We start from the raw sequence: 19916 nt of genomic DNA, 5'->3' as shown, positions 1-19916 counted from the left end.
CAACCTCCCTACCGGATTCCTCCCTTGCCTCTGGGATTAGACTGGACTTTGAACCAGGTCAGTGACTTTTGTTCCTAGTCGTGATCAGCCCAACATTCCAGTCACTGACCTGTGTATATCTGCAGATAATCTGGTTATTCGCCGGTTTGACGACCAGCCGCTTGCTGTGTTTTGTCTATAATAAAGCCTGTTGAAAATCGTCTTGATCTGTCTGTCTGAAAATTGGGTCCAAGGTACTGAGGTCATTAAAGGTCGCCTTATCCTGCCATCGTCCCTTCCTCTTTCTCCCTGGTGTATCCTTTTGCTGTCATGCCTTCCTCCTCACAGTAAGCCACAGCCACTTCACACTGCCTTTGGACACCTCTCTTCCCTCCCTACTAATGTGATCTTCTGACTTTCTGTTTTATCCTACCTAGTTAGCCTCCAGTTAGCCCGGGCCAGCTGTAGCCTCTTCCGGGCCATCAGTTTTTGTTTCCCGGCAGGGCTCCCCGAGCTGCGGGTGTGCTCCTCAGCACCCATCCTCGGTTCACAGCTGCAATTTTTCTGCTACAGATGATATAGCAGAAAGAGAACATAGTCTGTGTGAAGCTAGCTTTACTTTGGCATCTAAATCAGGTGAGTTCAGGTAACTGAATGCAATGCAGCTGAGAGAGAACCTGGTCCCTGAGACACTGAGGAAGGGAACTCATTAGAACAGAGGGATACCAAGAGGGATATCGTTTTCGACAGGTAAGGACTAAAAAAACAGAACAAGCATCAGGAATAACTCAAAGATAAGAAAAATAATTGAGAACTTAGCTTAAAAAAGTAACACAATTACTTGAAGAACATTAATTCCTTAAATGGTATGATGATTTATTCATTTTTCCAAAACATAAAAAAACAGTTTAATGGTAAATTCCCTCTGTGACACTGTTTAATGAGTGATGTTAAATATTCTTCATTGGTGACTAATTCAGACTCTTTAACTGTGAAAGGGTGAAGTTTAGCAATGATGTAACCATTTTGTCTGTTGCTAAGACCATGAGGTTGACGTCGACCCTCTGAGGAACCATTGTCTTTATAAAATGACAGACACTCAGGTCTGATGCCACATGGTCCAACAGGTAATGAGGAGCAAGATAGAAAACCCAGGTAACATGTTATAATCTGAGATGTTGCAGCTGTTTTAAAGTAAGATCATTTAACTTTGAACTTCTTCCTGTTTGTGATGACCATGGATCTGTTTGTCTGTTTTGTTTCAGCCTGATGGACAATTCCTCCTTCAACAGCTTCACCCTGCAGATAGAAGGGATCAAAGTCACACCAGCTTCCATGTATCCACTCTTCTTCCTCTTCCTCTTCCTCTACCTGTTTATATTGACTTCTAATCTGGGTATTATAACTCTGATTCTGGTTGATAAAAGACTCCATCAGCCTATGTACCTGCTTTTCTGTAACCTTCCAGTTAACGATATTATTGGTAACTGCTACATGGTTCCCCGTCTGATGTCAGACATCTTATTGCCTCAGTCTGAGCGCCTAATCAGCTATTATGAGTGTGTGGTCCAGGCTTTCTTCTCACATATTTTTGGCACCTCCGCCCATACAGTGCTGATGATCATGGCCTTTGACAGGTACATGGCCATCTGTAACCCTCTGCGTTACTCTGCCATCATGACCAAAAGAATGGTGCTGAAGCTAACCGCCTCAGCCTGGGGGACAGCCTTTGTTCTGGTTGGGATTCTGCTGGGTCTGACTATAAGGCTGAACCGATGCAGAACTTTAATCGTTAATCCATACTGTGACAACGCCTCCTTGTTTAAGCTCTCCTGTGAGAGTGTGGTAATCAATAACATCTATGGCCTGACCTTTACGGTGGTCCTTCTGACCTCCTCCATAGGCAGCATTGTCCTCACTTACACCAAGATCACCTTGGTGTGTCTGACCAGCAGGAACCGGTCTCTGAACAGGAAGGCCCTGAAGACCTGCAGCACCCACTTGTCTGTCTATATGATCATGTTTATCTGTGGGAAGGTCAACATCCTGTTGCATCGGTTTCCCCAGTACCTCCACTACAGGAATATTTCTGCTATCATGTTCCACATTGTTCCCAGCAGCCTGAACCCCATCATTTATGGAACACAGTCTAACGAGATCAGACAATTCCTGTCAAAGCTGGTCCGGTCCAGGAAGATTCTGTCTTCCCAATAATGGATATCTGAAAAGAACACATGTCAAACTCTTGGTTCTGTTTCCAACATTTACTCTATCGACCAAAAATAAGTTTTTTGGGGGGCATCTTATACAGACTAAATAGACTAAAATAAAAAGAAAAAAATCTTCTGCTGAAGTTTTCACCACAGCTGAATTAGATCTCTACATCATTGTGATGGGGAAAAATAAATATATTACCCCTGTTCCTGTTAGGCCTCTAGTTCATAACTGTGATTGTGAGCTTGTTTTGGTTTATTACACTAAAGTATTCATTCAGGCCATCTCTCCCCGCAAGGCTACAGTGTCTGAGTGAGAGGGGTTATTTAGTACTATTAGGGACTGTTTGGATTAGAGTTCAGGCTGCTTCATATTCAATGTTTATTTAACATGTCACTGTTTTCTTTAAATGTCTGTAACTTGTTTTGATTAACTGTATGTGGAGACCTTCACAGCTCTTTGCAGACTTTGAGTAAGTTAGAAAATTCTTGTCTAGATCTGAACAGACAGTGAAACTGGAAAAGATATATCTCTTCTCCCATGTAAGGATTAAAAAATGTTGCTTGAAAGAAGTGCACTGATTTCAATTTCTTGTTAAATCAGACTTAATAATCAGACTTAATTTTGTTCTCTCCAACAGCACCATCAATTGTAATCTGATGTGTTGTTTTAGGAATAGTGTGGAAATAAATGCAGAGACCCGATTTCAATCAAAGTTCCTGTTTCTCATCAAAAGCTGAAAATAAGTGAATACTTCATTTTCTTTGTGGATTTTTAACAGGAAACAAAGTTCACAAACTCTCTGCTTTGTGTGTTTGTTTTCTATCCTGGTAAACAGAAAGCTGGCTTTCATTTCAAGTCTGGCAGCATTATTAATTGGTTCTTTTTTTTTGGCACAGTACGGATTCCGGAAATCACACTTTTTTCAAAGACAGATCCAGATTGTATCCATGTTTTATAAAGTTCAGCTGAGGATCTGATTTGACTCTAGAAGGTCCAGATTTCCGCCTTGTCTCTGATTCAGTTTTCCCTTCAGCTCAATCCTTGGGTTTGCTACTGTATTTGGTTCTATGTACTGGGGAGGGGATAGAGAAAGTTTGAATTATACTTAATTCTTCCTGGGGCTCCTTAAAGTGATGTTCCACCTCTTACATGAAGCACAAATCTGGCATCTAACTTTAAAATCTTCCACACAAATGAACTAATTTGCCTCACATGTGTTTTGGCTTGAAGGTGTTGTGCCATAACTCTATCTTAGCACTGGTTAGTTGAAGTTTTCCACTCGCAGCCAACATACAAGTCCCCACATCTTAGCCCTCCTGGTCTCAGTCTAGATTAAGGGCCTGCATCTTTCCAAGGCTCTTATCGTCACTGCGGTGTGATGAAAGCAGTCTCAATTTTTTAATAGGTCCCCAGTTTTAGGGATAGGTCCAGTTAGCCTTCATAGCTAATCCTTTCCCATGATTTATTCATTGCGAAATGGTCCGTCTGGGCAGCACTGATGTAAGTATTGAAAACTGATATGCTACTTATTTTGTAACCAAAATTATATTTTAATAGAATATTATAGGAAAGAAGGGAGCTTAATATAATTAACCCAGATGACCTTGAATTTAAAAGCAGCTGTGTGATTTTTAGAGTCTGTGTTCACAGCCAGCTCACCTCTGCAGCTGTCAACCGACTGGGCTATCTTCCCTTCCTCTTCCTAAAAATTTACCTGATTCGCAGCTCACCATGTTAAACACATGAGATATCAAACTATTAACATTTATTAGTGTTTGCAGTAAATATTGGTTGAAACCAAAGCAAAGCAACATAATGTGATAACTTTATTTAAGTCTGCTGGAGAGTAAATTAGGAGCTGAATGAAACTTATCATTTAACATTACTGCAACCATGCCACAACTCTTAGCATGTCTCAAGGACTAAACAAAGGAAACTTAAAATCAGACCAAAAGTCGGAGTCCAGAGAATAAAATTAAATGTTTCCTCAATGCTGCAGGACTATATGATCATAATGGATGGCTCTTGACACACACCCTTCACAACAAACATTACATTTTGAATATTACCCTAAGCTGATGTAATTTCCACAAAAACACCACTGTTCTTCTTCTGCAAATCATCAAAACAAAGAAAGCTGTGTCATGATTTTCTTAAGAGATCTGACCCACATGCAGTAAACCACTCAGAGAACCAGGGTAAAAGTTTGAACAGGTTTATTGATGAAACCGGCGGGGTTGGATTCAGGAAACACAGTGAACTAGTGAACCGGAACTGGAAGAGGGAAGGGAAGTTTTAATGATTAGTTCAGGATCCGTGGGAACTTTGAACGGTGACTTGGAGAGACAGAGAAAACGGGACTCACGTTACTGGAGAAAACTTTCTTCCCAGAATCCAGTCGGTGTGGGTTTTTCGTTGGAGGGCGGACAGGTTTAGATTTGGTTAGACCCTGCGGAGCTATTGAGCGGACTGTCACCTGGGAATCCAGGAGGACTTGAACGGAACTTGTGGAGGTTAATCCCCTGATCAGTGTGAGACTCAAGCAATCCTTCCAGGGGGAGAAGGCCAAACATCCAGCTTGCATGAAAGCTTCCTGCCGAAAAGGCAAAGAAAAAAAACTAGGTTAGGCTCAGCGAAAAAACAAAGACTCAGTTAGACTCAGCAAAACTCAGCTTGGCCGGAGTACCCAAAACTGGGAAACACTCTGGCGCCGAGGTAGTGACAGTCCATGGCTCAAATATTCCTCAGTGATGAGTCAACCAGCCACAGGTGTGTGAGAGGAGCAACGAGGACAGAGCACCACCTGGTGGTGGAGGGAGAGAAAGACACAAAAACACAACCCACACAAATTGGATTCCTAACAAGCTGAGGGCAGGCTGCATGATTTATGATATATGTCCGGAAAATTATGAAAATGTAAACTTTTAGGGGTTGCCTTTTTTACTCCAGTTATATAACGAATAGTTCACTCTCTCCATGTGTACAAACAATAGACAGAAATAGTTTTAGACTCCATTGGTCTTATAACTGGTGAAGCCTGGCTGTAAATACTCCTGCAGCAGTGTGTCACAGTGAGCTTGTCGGAGGTGTAAGTCATGTTTTGTATTTATGCCCAATAATGAAGCATGGTCTGTGTTATGTTATTCCACGCCACAACACAAGAGGGACAATCATGAACTAGCTGTGGGTCTAGATACGGCCGAGGCGGTGAGGAAGTGGGGGCAAGTTTGTGCGACAACGGAGGGACATGAGGGGGAAAAAGAGCGGGGATCCAGGTGAAAAAAGGGTCCCAGCGTTCTCGCGCACCTCAATCTTCTAGATGGTCCAACTTCACAAGTCATTTTTCAAAATGGTGGTCATGCAAACCAAACGGTAAGGTACCAAACCAAGTGGGAGGGCATATCTGCATTAACTGCAACACACACGCAGACAACCTGGTTTCTGAGTATAAACCAGCTTTTACTCCACAGATGTCTTTGGGATAAGGTTAAATACAGTAAAATTGTTATTCAGATGGTGTTAATGACACCCAGATGTGTCAATTGGAGGTCACTAAAATTACTGTTGCTTCGGTGTGGAAGTTTGCCAAAACAATGTCAGACTGTAATTTTCTCTAGTCCCCTCCCTGAACTGACTGTTGATGACTCGTTTAACCGCATGTCGTCATTCAACCGTTGTTGTCTAGGTGGTGTCCTGAAACGTTGTGGACCACATTGATAATTGGCTAACTTTTGGGGGAAAACCTGGTCTGATTTGAAAAACATCATCAATGACCCCTCACACCCCCACCATGGACTGTTCTCCCTGCTGCTCTCTGGAAAGAGGCTTCAAAGCATCCGATGCAGGTCCAGCAGATTACAGAACAACTTCTTCCCCACCGCCATTAGACGGCTGAACTGTTGAAAAAAGAAACTCAACACCAGACAAACACAGCATAATTGCACCATATATATTTGATGCTCTGAACTTCCATCTCAATCCGTTTTTTGTACCATGTTTTTTTCTCTCACACTGTTTACATTTGATTACTGCTGTGATTTAAGGAATGGAAATGTCATGAAAGCTGTACAAAATGATATTTAATTTTGACAATAAAACTTGTCCAAGTCTAAATGGCACAGACAGACAGACAGACAGACAGACAGACAGACAGACAGACAGACAGACAGACAGACAGACAGACAGACAGACAGACAGACAGATAGATAGATTTCCTAGACGGAGCCGCCTGTGGAGCTGAATCACAGTTGCCTTTTGTATCTCTGGTTCTTTCCGTATGTCTGCTTCTATCCACTTGAACCCCAGTTGGCCTCAACAGATGGCCGCTCAAAGTGAGTCTGGTTCTGCTGGAGGTTTCCTCTCCACTCCCGCTAAAAGCATGCTTGTGTGAGGGATTGCTTTCAAGTCAGTGAGTCGATGCAATCAGCTGGTTTTCCTTAGATAGAAAACTTGGAACCAATCTGACTGCATGATCTGATTGAATTGTCTCTGTAAAGTGCCTTGAGATGACATGTTATGAATTGGAGCAATAGAAATAAAGTGAATTGCATTGATTGACAAATATTTAGGACTTCTTGTATAGTCATTCTATTCTATTCTGTTCTATTCTATTCTGCTGTGTTAAATTCTGTTCTGTTCTTTTCGGTCATATTCAATTTTATTCTGATCTGTTCTATTCTATTCTATGGATATAGATTTTCTGAGCTTAAAAAGTTCATAAAAATATCTGAAGTGTCAAGTAAAATCCACAAACCTTTAATGATGCTAAAACTATCATTCTGCTCCTCACATCTCCTACATTAAACCCTCCTTAGAGGCTTGTAAAGAGTTTCAGAACCTTTTGGATCAGGCGGTTCAGCTCAGATATTACCCTGTTCCTCTGCTACTTCTTACCAGTTAGAGTTAATGCTTTTCACTATTCAACCGAGACTCCTAATGTCAGGTCCTTCCAAACCGCATTATAGTTTGCTTTTTTTAGGCTTGAGTTGAACCAGTTGATGCCCTCATTATGTCGTTGACTCTTCACCTGCTGGAACTTTAAAAACACTACAGACAGTTTATTTGACAGACTGAACTGAATTGATTTGATGACCTACTATAATACAATAATTAATTTTATTGTAAGTTATATTGTATTATTTAATATCTATGTTTAAATTGAAAATATGTTTGATATTTTTAGATGCAGCCAATAAATAATGTAAACATATATCAAAACATTATAATTTAGGGAAAAATGTGAATGAGGATGCTTGTGGACTAGGATTTTAAATCATGTTTTTAAAGCAGTAAGTACAATAAAAACAGTAAATAAACAAAGAGTCAGTTTCAAATTAACTTCAATTCAGATAAGTTGAGCGATAACTGAGAGGAAAAGGATGACACAATGAGAAAAAAAAACAAAAAAAAAAACGCAACGGCTGAAATGTTCCTATTCCTTTTAGGCTGCTCCAAAATTCTTGTTAATTTTAATGATAAACTGCAAATACATTCTTAAAATCAGTTTAGTGAGTCACTCAGTTAGGAACAACTCCTGTATCGGTCACAAGACTTTCTTGAAAAACACACGCACTGATGCAGTGTCTTGTTCTATGGGCTCCACACATGCACTGATGCATCGGTGTTTTGCTCGACCCATCACTAGAATTTACCATTCCATCTGATAAAGTGTTCTCTGTGCGGAAAAACAGCTATATAAACAGAGAAAACTTCCAGCAGAACCAGCAGGCCAGTGCTTATGAAACACTGATCCAGTACATTTGTGTTTCTGTACTATCTAGTATAGAAACACAGCTAAACAGATTAGCAAAAGTTGGATATTACTGATTATGTCCATAAATTACTGCAAAGCCTACACTAGGAGGCCAATTATTTGTTTGTTATCTGTTTGTTCTCTTTTTCGGCTTTAAAATGTCTGAATAAGGTTTTACCTTGAAATTATGGCATTCATGAATAAGATCCTGGCTTATTTTAGGATCTAATCTCCAACCTAAAAAGTAACGCAAATCAAAGCCTTCATTAAACCGGAGTTTGCAAACATGGACAGTCCAAAACACTTTACAGATGTCTTTGCAGTGTGTGTTTAAAAACCTACTGGAGAAAAGCAGTTTTACAGCGCTTTTGCAGTTTGTTGGAAGATTCCTACATCCAGTTCGCCATCCGCTGGTCTTTCTCATGCCTCAATGCCTCTTCTTTTATACTTTCTAATCATGGAAGTTCTAATCTAGCTGATGTTTGCAATACACTTAATGTGTCTGCTGCTGAGAAAAGAAGGAAGAAGAGATGAGCTGTTATGCCGATTCAGTGTTTACGCCAAGAAGATGATTGTTTCCAGATTCATTCATAAACTTTATCACATCAACAGCCCGAAATGTCAGTTATTGTAACATGGACAGGGGGAACTCTTATGAAAGTAAACACGTGTGCATATCAAGGTGAGAGTCTGAAGTTTCTCTCTTCAGTGAGGAGAATATGATCAATAATGACATATGAACAAAATGTGATTGCAGCTGGAGCTGTATGAGAACCATCTTTATGGAGCATTTCAGCTTTTAAACTTTACCTAAAGGTTTGTAAAGATCAGAAGATCAGGGATATCAAAGCTGTGGACCAGTCGGCCTGTATTAAGTTTGAATAATGGATTAAAGTGGATTAAAACTTGTGCAGCAGATGTTTCCAGAGAGCTGTTGCCAAACTGAGTACTAGAAACAACTTTTACATGCTTTTAATCAGCAATCAACAGTTTGGTTTTATAACATTTATATGACACATAATCTGCAGAAAAAATACAAATGCTTAAACTGTGGTTTGCATTCCAGAAAAACCTTCCTGGAAAAAAAAGAAAGAGATTTTTCATTTAAACAAATATCTTTCATTTTTAAAGAGAACTGATTCCATGTTAAAGTTTCAGACCTAATAACTTTTATTTGACGTCATAATGATGATGCCAGACCCTTTTTGGAGCAGAACAGCTTGGACAGAAACTTTTTTATCTCTTTGGATTGGATTCCATAAATGATGGGGTTCAGGCTGCCTGGAAGGATGTGAAACAGGAGTACACAAACCTTCCTGTACTCTGCATACTCAGGGAAACGATGCAGCACAATGTTCACCTTCCCACAGACAAACATCACCATGTAGACGAACAGGTGGGTGCTGCAGGTTTTCAGGGCCTTCCTGTTCAGAGATCGGTTCTTACTGGTCAGACAGACCACAGTGATCCTGGTGTAGGTGAGGACGATGCTGCCTATGGAGGAGGTCAGGAGGACCACCGTGAAGGTCAGGCCGTAGATGTTATTGATGTCCACACTCTCACAGGACAGCTTGAACAACGAGGCGTTGTCACAGTATGTGTTTGCAATGAGAGTCCTGCATCGGCTCAGCCTTATAGTCAGACCCAAAAGAATCATGACCAGAACAAAGGATGTTCCCCAGGCATAGACAGTCAGCTTCAGCACCATCCTGTTGGTCATTATGGCAGAGTAACGCAGAGGGTTACAGATGGCCACGTACCTGTCGAAGGCCATGATCATCAGCACCGTGTGGGTAGAGGTGCCAAAAATATGTGAGAAGAAAGCCTGGACCACACACTCATAATAGCTGATTAGACGCTCGGACGGAGGGAGGAGGATATCCATGATCACACGAGGCAACATGACTGAATTTCCAAGAATATCATTGAAAGGCAGGTTGCAGAACAGAAAATACATGGGCTGATGGAGACTTTCATCCATGATGATCAGAATTACAATCCCAATGTTGGTTATCATGATATAAACATAGCAGAAGAGTAAGAAGAAGAAAACAGGGTATGTAGCAGTCCCTGCGACATTTAACCCTTCAATTTGCAGCATGACGCTGTTGACAGTGTAGTTTTCCATGAAAAACAGATGCAGAGACTGTTTTCTATTAGACAACAGTAAGAAGAAACAAAAATCTAAAACAATCTTTACAAAACAGTAATACAGAAAATAAATGCTCAAAGCTCAGTAGTTCAGTGACAGGAGAGTTCCTTGACTTTCTCCTGACCTGAGGATGATCTGGGCCCGCATCAGGTCCTCACTGGTTTATAAAGCCATGGAATCAAGTAAGACATGGAAAGGGGAAGTCCTAACAATGAGCTGATGCAAATGGAGAGTCAAATTAGAGTCAGAAAAAAATCTGTATAAGCTTTGTTGTGCAGTGTTTAGAGGTTTCTGAGATGAGGTGCTGCAGACAAGCTGCTAGTTAAGCTGTTAGTATATATTTTTGAAAAAAAAAATCAAGTTGTGTAGGAATATTATGAAAATAGTGGTGAATAATTACGTGTCGTAGTTTGCTATATAGGATTTTAGCTTTTTCTATTTAGGGACCTGAGTTCCAATCATTAAGTTGTAAATTATTACCAAGTCGACTGAAAATGAATGAATGAATAAATAGGCTTTAATTTCAGACAATTTGACAAACAATAATAAACGAATCAACCAAATACACACAAAAGAGACTAATTCACATCAACCAAACCAAACCACAATTTCCAAACTAACTAAATTCTTTTTGTTTTTTTTGCCAAAAAAGAGCCCAACAGATTTTGCTTTCACAAGTGCAGCAGTACGGCTATCGTCATAGTGTTCCACTTGGTTTACGCATGGTTTTATTATGATTATGCAGGGAGTATTACAGATTATTACAGATTATATGGCACTGCAATGGGAAAGTAGAACAGGAAAAAGAAGAAAAGATGAAAGAAAGAGGAGTCTGCTTAATCACCTGCAAAGAGAGACGTAAAAAGAACAACACAACCAACGGATACAGTATAAGAGATACAATAAAGTGGCACCTTGATACTATCGCTGAAGTATAAGCATTATTATTTAATTGGACGTGTATACTAACTAAATTAACCTGAACATAAATAGAAACAAAATGTCATGTTGGGTTCAAGGTGTCTAACCCACATGCAGAAACACACTTAGAGTCAGGGAAAAAGTTCAAAGGGTTTATTTACAATATGTACAATAATAGAATGATGAACTGGTTCTGGTTCTTTGGACCGGTCACGGGGAATCACCACTGAGGAGGACAGAGCTGTTAGACAGGATCCAGGAAACTTGCAGTTTTGAGATGTCAGGATAAAGTACCTGTTCTGAGAGGGTTCTGATCAGTGGGGGGGAATCTTGTGAGTCCGGAGGCTTGCTGGCAGACCGAGGGCTGAGGGCAGAGGCAGAGACTGAGACTGAGAGCAGGCAGGCAGATTCCAGGGTGAGATTTTCAATCTCCAAGGTTTCAGGATCTGTGAGACAGAGACAAACAGGGTCAGACAGGTTTCGGAACAAACAAGGTTCAGATCTGGTAGGTTGGTGTTACACCCCCCCAGGCGTGGGGTGGAGTGCAACAGTTAAAGTATCCTGTTAAAAGGATGAAAGATGTTAAAAGTAATCAGCAAGGCGGACGCAGTGTTTTACGTTGGCTTCTTCTCTCAGCTGCGCTCATCTCTCGTCTTTCCTCCGTTGTGGTCTTTATCACCTGTTTTAACAGAAATTCAGAGATGGTGGGGTCAGTTAGAAGTGGTTTCAGTCCTCGCCTGACCTCTTCATATTTCTCACCCATTCCCTGATATATTGTGTTTAGGAAAACACCCTGTGTTGTGCAGGTATCATACCTGACACCTGCGTTGGGCTGTTTGGAAGCACACATTATTTTCTGTTTTAGACCAATCATTCTGTACAGGAACTGCTGTGGAGACTCCTGCTCATGCTGTTTTGCACACACAAGTTCCTGGAAGAGCTCTGTGCTGCTCTTCTCTCCTAGATGGGACTGGAGGAAGCTTTTTAGTTCTGTGACTGTCAGATCTTCCTTGTTGACTAGCATGTCCCTGAAGTTCCCACCTTTTATGACACGGAGGACCCCTCTGATGATCTCACCCTCAGTATGTTGTTCTCTGAGTCCTTCATCAATCTGTTTACATATTGCGTTGTAGCTGATGTCAGACGTTGTGTCAGTTACCTGGCCACCGTGTATCTTAAAGTCTTTTCGCTGTAGGAGTGGTAGATCTCTAAGGGCAATCACACTCTCACCAAAGTGGGTTGACCATGTGTCAGTATAAGTGTGCGCTGGGTATGACTGGTGACTGCCAGGCTGGCCAGGGGTGGGGAGTTGTGTTCTGGTATTCGGATGAGGTGTGTGGCTGGTGTGGGTGTTGGATGCGTGTAGCGCTGTGGCACTCCTATTGACATTATATCGACGTAGTCTGTTCTGTATTTCATCCAAACTAATCAGCAAACCCTGTATGTCACTCATAGTACCATAGGTTATATTACCAGTATCGGCATTAGCATTTAGTTGGTCAGATTCATGTTGGTTTTAGTTACCAGTGTCAGGTGACCTAGCAGGTGACAAAGTAACAGTTGGAGCCTCAATGTTTGCTTTAGACAGTACAGTACCTTATCACAGTTTGTAATAATCGCACCAACTGTATCTTCCAAGAACAGTAATGTTGCCATGCCCTCATCTTCTTCTTCTAAAAGTGATTGGCTATTCATGTAGGCAGAAATGAACTCAACACAGCTCTCTTCGTCATCTTTACTTAGCTTAGATGAGTCAAGTCCCGCCACAGGCTGGATTTGGGTTGCAACCTCATAGGCCCCCTCAGCAGTTAGGAGGTGTAGTTTCTTTTTGATGGACCATATCAGTCTCTTCCTCTCGTTGTCAGCCATGATGCACGTAGCAGGTGCCAAAGGTTAACAGTCTCGCACTCTTCAGGCTCAGTTCCCCTCCTTCCGGTTACCTCGCCTCGTTAGCCGCTCGCTGTCAACCTCCTTCACTCAAAGCACCTGCAGTCCCGTTGGCCCACGGTTTCTGGATCACTGGATCAGCATGACTCACTCCTGGAGAGGATGCCGATCCCGGACGAGCCCCCAAAGCTGTTACACCCCCCCAGGCGTGGGGTGGAGTGCAACAGTTAAAGTATCCTGTTAAAAGGAGGAAAGATGTTAAAAGTAATCAGCAAGGCGGATGCAGTGTTTTACGTTGGCTTCTTCTCTCAGCAGACTGAGAACCATCCAGAAAGCCACAAGACAAAACGCGTTGCCCTGGGAGGCTGCCCCCCCCGCTGGTGGGAATAGGTAACAACGCCTTAAAACTGACAACCTTAAACTGAGGGTCTATGAGAGCTCACATCTAAAGGGAATCATACATAATACATCTATATAAATGTGAACACACATTTAGTGGGTGTCACATTGGCTCAGGTTTAGATCTACCATTACTGGCAAACACTCTGTCAGGGGAGTGTCAGTCTCCTCCTCCTTAAGTAGGAGTCCTCTTGATGAGGAGACAGGAAACAGGTGTGTGGAGGTGAGCTCATACCCTCAGCAGGAAGATCTTCGGCGCCCTCTGGTGGACAAGCCTCCGGATCCCAACACAAAACCCTCCACCAAAAAAACCTGCTGGTATATACAGACAGAAAATTTATATCGATTCTCTGTTTAAGATCCTTAACAATGATTATAAAAATGTGATGGAAATGATAGATCAATGAGTCTGAATGACTGAAGATTTTCAATTACAGCTGGACAGAAACAAATAAAGACATACACATGTTGTAGTTAAGCTAAANGCCCCAAGCACCCCGTCTCTTCTTCCCCCACGGAAGGCGTGTCCGTCGGGTTGAGGAGATCCTCAAAGTATTCCTTCCACCGCCCGACAATATCCTCCTTCAAGGTCAGCAGCTCCCCACTCCCACTGAAAACAGTGTTAGCGAAGCACTGTTTTCCCCTCCGGAGGCGCCGGACGGTTTGCCAGAATCGCTTTGAGGCCAAAGGAGTGGATTGGGCGGCAGCCAGAGGCAGAGACCTCGGCGACCTGATCCGCGGGCGCTTAAACTGGCTCTGGGGACGTAATTGGATAATATGCACTTATAATAAGACAGTGTAATTGTGTTTTCTTATTTTAAGTGTAAATTGTCTTGTTCCATTGGCAAAATGTCTCTTTTATCTCCTCAATCCAAGAACAAATGCACTTATTTTAAGAAAAAATTACTTAGCTAGATTTAGTTTTTTTCCAGTGAGAGGAGATAAAAAGGAGACAATAGTAAAAGGTCTTCAGTCTGCTTCATCACCTGAAAAGAGAGACGTAAAAAGAACAACACAACCAACGGATACAGTATAATAGATACAATAAAGTGGCACCTTGATACTATCGCTGAAGTATAGGCAGTATTATTTAATCTGACGTGTATACTAACTAAATTCATCTGAACTTAAACAGAAACAAAACCCTCCACCAAACAAACCTGCTGGTATATACAGCCAGAAAAATTATATCAATTCTCTGTTTAAGATCCGAACATTGATTATAAAAATGTGATAGAAATGATAGATCAATGAGTCTGAATGACTGAAGATTTTTTTTATTACAGCTGGAAAGAAACAAATAAAGACACACACATGCTGTAGTTAAGCTAAAGTATGCATGACCATAGGACAGCAGCATCTATGACAGAAATTGAGGACATGTTTCGCCACTGGACAAAGTTGTGTAGTTAAAGTGCAATATTTACCATCCCTGCCCACCCCGGCAGGGATGGTAAATATCTTATTTAATCAGATATTATTTGGACTGTAATATATTGTTTATGAACACACGCCCTACTGGCTGTGTGTTAGAACAAAAAAAATGAAAGTGTGAATCAAGCTCAAATCACAGTCAAACAAATTCAGCCAAATCTGCAGGCCGCAGATCTGCAGACCCCAGGTCTTCAGACCACAATTTTCTGAACCCACATCTGCAGACCCCAAATTTTGAAACCCTGGATCTCCAAACCTCAGATCTGCAAGCCTCAGATCTGCAGACCCCAGATCTAAAGGCCCCAGATCTCCAGACCGCAAATCTGCAGACCCCAGATGTGAAAGACCCAGATCGTCGGACCCCAGTTCTTCAGACCCTAAATCTGCAGACCGTAGATCTGCAGAACCCAGGTCTTCTGATCCCAAAATTTGCAAACCCCAGATCTGCCGAACGTAGATCTGCAGACCCCAGATTTGAATGCCCCAGATCTGCAGACCCCAGAAATTCAGACCCTAATTCTGCAGGCCGCACATCTGCAGACCCCAGGTCTTTAGACTCAAAATTTTCAGACCCCAGAACTGCAGACCCCAGATCTGCAGGCTGTAACTCTTCAGACCTACATTTTGCAGGCTGCAGATCTGCAGTAGCTTTTCATCCTGGTTATTAATTATGTCCAGCAAACAGACTCAAGTTGACAGTTGTTATGCATTGGCACTATATAAAAAACTAAAATGACTGAAACATTCAGGTCATCAGTTGATGCCAACTCAATAGAACTAGTAAGGGCTGTTAAAGAGACATAAGGCTCCACATGGTTTTTGTTGTTCATCATTATTGTATCAAAATTAATAGAACAAAGTATCAAATGAAGCAGTAACTTTATGGCTCAGCCTAAAAAGAAAAAAACTCATTCACTGGTGTGACCTGCTGGTCTCTATGACGACCAGCATGTTGTTTCATCTTTACTTGTCTCTCAGATGAATAGACGTATTTATATAAAATGAGCCCAGAAAGTATTTGACTCCCAGCGATTCAGACGGTTGATCTTTACAAGCCTAAGAAGGTCGGAGATACCAGGTAAGGTTTTGGGTTATACTCCAAAAATTACAATTTATGCCTCATTGAACAATTTCTAAAGGATTTATAATTGGTTTTAAAAATGTTGTTGTTCATACTGTAGTTCTAAGCAGGTAAACTTTCACAAAAGTTTACAGCTGTTTAATAGACTTTGTTTTCTAGATGTTTTATAAAGAACAGATGAGTCAACCTAATTCAGATTTTATTGCTCTTTTTCTAGGTTTAGGAAGGAGACTTTATATGCTCTCACTTAATTTGTTTCAGGTTGATGGAGAACGTCACCTTGAACAGTTTGACGCTCCAGCTGGAGGGTTTAAGGCTCACAGAAACATCTGTCTACCCTGTCTTTCTGTTTTTCCTCTTCTCCTACCTGTTCATTATGACACTGAATTTTGGGATTGTGTTTCTGGTCTGTAGTGATAAGAACCTCCATCAACCCATGTACTTATTGTTCTGTAACCTTCCAGTTAATGACATCTTTGGGAACTCTATTGTTTTGCCCCGTTTGCTGTCTGACCTGCTGAAGAATCCCTCAGAGTTGCTCATCAGCTACTATGAGTGTGTCGTTCAGGCTTTCTCTACACATTTGTTTGCCACCTCTTGCCACACGGTGCTGATGATCATGGCCTTCGACAGGTACGTGGCCATCTGTAACCCTCTGCGTTACTCGGCCATCATGACCAACAGGATGGTGCTGAAGCTGACCGTCTCTGCCTGGGGGACGGCCTTTGTTCTGGTCGGGATTCTGCTGGGTCTGACCATACGGCTGAACCGCTGCAGGACCTTCATCACTAACCCATACTGTGACAACGCCTCATTGTTCAAGCTGTCCTGTGAGAGTGTGGTGATCAATAACATCTATGGCCTGACCTTTACAGTGGTCCTGTTCACAGCCTCCATAGGCAGCATCGTCCTCACCTACACCAGGATCACCGCCGTGTGTCTGACCAGTAAGAACCAGTCGTTGAACAGGAAGGCCTTGAAGACCTGCAGTACCCACCTGGTTGTGTATCTGATCATGCTTTTCTGTGGCATCTTGATCATCGCTTTGCATCGATTCCCTCAGTATTCGGACCACAGGAAAATGTCGGCCATATTGTTTCACATCATCCCTTGCAGCTTGAATCCCATCATTTATGGAGTTCAGTTCAAAGAAATAAATAGATCCCTTTCTAATTTTTTCAGGTCTAAAAAAGTTTTTTCTTCATCCTGAAAATATATTTTCAAATTTTGTCTCAGATATTTAGGATAATGTATATCCCCTTTAAATGCATACAGATGTGTGTTTTATCTATTGTCCAAATTGTCCTAATGAAATGTTTTCTTTTTGTCTCCTGTACCTTATATATTACATGTATTCAGAACTGAACTACACTTTTTTCGATGTTTATGAAATAACACCAAATAATTTTAAATGTCATAACAATCATTTCATAAAAGTCATTTAAATGTGTTGATTGAACGGTATAAAATGTAATGTACAAACAAAGATGCACTTTATCAGTGAAACATTTTCTGGCAGTTTCAGGAGTTTAAATAAAAATGTAAGAAACTTCCTTCCATCTTTTACAAGAGCTATCCACATTATTTTCTACTTTAATTCAGTGAAATAAAGAACCACTATAAGAGGTTCTATAGCTACCGCTGGAAAAGTCATGGCACCCCTGAAACCCTTTTTTCATCAAAGTTCATATTCTTGAACATGAGATTATGGTAATATTGTCCTCAAAAAACATAAATGTTTCAATTAAGCATTAATTTTTTCAATGCATAGACATATAAAGTGTAAGAAGTGTAGCTTCTATCGCTGCACTTTCTAATAATTGTTAGGAAAACATTACTTATTTTGTTTGTTAATTTTTTTACTCAATTTTCATAATATCAAGTGGTTAGACTGTCGACCCCAAATGACTCTATTTAAAGGCCATTGAAATAACTTTTAATATATGAATTTATATTTTCTGCCATTTTTGAAATTATTTCATATGTGATTCAGTGATTTAATTTAAAGGATTTTTTTTCTATCATGATATTCTCAGGAAACTTTCAGAACTTTGATTCAACTTGAAACTATGATGTTGGGTGAACAATCATCTGGTTTAACCCTTGCAGAGAGCTTTCCATAACTTTATGTCCAAAATTTTCAGTTATATCATTTATTAATAAACTGATGATTTCTATATCATGATCACTGCTACTTTAACTTGGCCGTTATTTGGATCTTTTCATATATTTTTTATTTGGCTAAATTAGTTTTTCCTCTAATATATACATTCATATTCAAGGGTTTGCTCAATTTCTACACAATTAAAGAAAAAGTATATGTAAAAATAATTTGGGGCATGTCATTTAATAACTTACATCTACTTTTTCAGATTTAAGAGTAGTGAATGCACCTCAGTTTCAGTTTGTATTTGTGTGCGTTATAAAAAGCAGCAAGAAAGTGCTTCATAGCAGCTGCAGATAAAAATCTCTAAAACTGCCAAAACTTAGACGGAATAAAGCATGATTAAAAGTTCTTTATGTTGAACTAAGATTCATTCAACTTGTCCATTTGAATTCAGACAGAGGGCCACAGGGGGACAACAGCGACCGCTAGTGAGCAACAGGTTTTGCCAGGGATGGGTTCCGTCAGCAAACAGAACCAAGAGTTCGTGCTTGATTAATGAATCCCACAGTGAGCTGATGATCTACACTTTGTGATGATGTTTAATCCCATGGGAAGATAAAGTAACGGATGTTAATTACAGCTCAGATAATGAGTCTGATTCCTGTAGGAAGTCAATAAAGTCTCTGCAGGGATTCTTAGTCTGAGAAGTTCGACTTTAACTTTTTGGGACATTGAGTTAGAATCACCTCTACAGATAAAAGGCTAAAAACACAAACTTTGTGAGTTTTTATGCTTTTGTTGGTAACAAAAGGAGGAAAACTATTGCAATAAATTACATTAAAACAACGAAACAATAAAACACCTCAACTGAGAGACAAAAAATTGATACAGACATACGACCATCCAAAGGCAGAGTTCTTATTCTTAAGATAACAGGACTCGGTCCATCTGGATGGGAACCTGAGGTAAATACAGTATTTCAAAACAGAAACTAAGACACAGGGTCTAAACAGAATTACAACTGCCAGAACAACCTGCTGGTTAACCTGCTCAATTCTGGCGAATAACCCCCTGCCAAGCTCCCTTACCTCACCCTTTGGAACAGCCTGTGGCTGTGGACTAGTTCCTAGGAACGGACCTGAGGTTAAGTGGTCCTCACACAAAGACAAACCTTAGAAGAAGGCCCTGCAGGCTCAGCTAATGGTCATCTTCCACACCAGTGTTTATCCTATGTTTGACCCTCACTATTTGGTTTGGATCATCCATAAAATAGGACCACTGAACTCAGGTCTGCAGACAGGATCTTCAAAGACCAATCCCAACACGCCCCCTAGCCCTAATTTTTTTCCATACCCATCAATTTTTTATTTTTTTTGCACAATCCTGTGAGGGTAGTGGTGTCCCAAATCCTCTTTGCATGTAGGACCAGTAAATATAACCAGGGTTAGTGGGTATGATTCCAGCCCTTAAAAAGGAGAAATATCAGATGCAGACTCGTCTTGTGAACGTTTTATGCTCCATACTGTAACTTTCCCAATATTACCTATGCTGGAGCAAAACCATTCACATTTTATAAAAATGTTTTAAATCAGTCTCCCTACAGACTCACATATGTTATTACTAGATTTTGAAACACCTAGCCGGTGCAGCTTGAACACATCGTCAGTGAAGGACCCAGGGTCATAGGGTGTTTCGGGTCTTTGATCTTCAGACACCCTCGTCTGGGCGACCCAACCGGGGTTGATCAGGCCCCAGTTTGTGTTCAAGCAGCGGGCTACTCCATGCGTCTCCCCTCTTGATCCACAGCCACCTTGAGGCTTTCTCAGCGGGCTCACTGATCTTTCTGGTGGCTCTTTTCTCAAGCAAGCCTCTGATGCCAAGAAGCCTGAATGCCCGATGCACGGTCTGACTTAGGAAGCCTCTGCAGCCCACTTCTATTGGCTCACAGCGGGCCCTCCATTCACGGCATCTGCATGCCTCAATCAAC

The 19916-nt window shown here is 41.0% G+C and overlaps 3 protein-coding genes across 3 annotated transcripts; 2 read left to right on the top strand and 1 right to left on the bottom strand.

The window, feature by feature from the left end:
* The first annotated feature begins 1112 nt into the window (after positions 1–1112).
* LOC107100696 (olfactory receptor 146-like) lies at positions 1113–2291 on the top strand. The gene is made up of 2 exons (XM_015399275.1): positions 1113–1134; positions 1245–2291. The coding sequence occupies exon 2, from the start codon at positions 1249–1251 to the stop codon at positions 2191–2193; it is 945 nt and encodes a 314-aa protein (XP_015254761.1). The 5' UTR covers positions 1113–1134; positions 1245–1248; the 3' UTR covers positions 2194–2291.
* A 6807-nt stretch (positions 2292–9098) lies between these two features.
* LOC107100695 (olfactory receptor 52N5-like) lies at positions 9099–10206 on the bottom strand. The gene has a single exon (XM_015399274.1). It carries the CDS (start codon positions 10074–10076, stop codon positions 9129–9131), a length of 948 nt encoding a protein of 315 aa, XP_015254760.1. The 5' UTR covers positions 10077–10206; the 3' UTR covers positions 9099–9128.
* Positions 10207–16084: 5878 nt separating this feature from the next.
* On the top strand, positions 16085–17076 carry LOC107100698 (putative gustatory receptor clone PTE03). Its single transcript, XM_015399276.1, has one exon. The coding sequence runs from the start codon at positions 16088–16090 to the stop codon at positions 17030–17032; it is 945 nt and encodes a 314-aa protein (XP_015254762.1). The 5' UTR covers positions 16085–16087; the 3' UTR covers positions 17033–17076.
* Positions 17077–19916: the final 2840 nt, after the last annotated feature.

This window comes from Cyprinodon variegatus, unplaced genomic scaffold (genome assembly GCF_000732505.1).
Source record: "Cyprinodon variegatus isolate N-32 unplaced genomic scaffold, C_variegatus-1.0 Scaffold1001, whole genome shotgun sequence".
NCBI lineage: Eukaryota > Metazoa > Chordata > Actinopteri > Cyprinodontiformes > Cyprinodontidae > Cyprinodon > Cyprinodon variegatus.
This window is presented reverse-complemented; position numbering and strand designations above follow the sequence as displayed.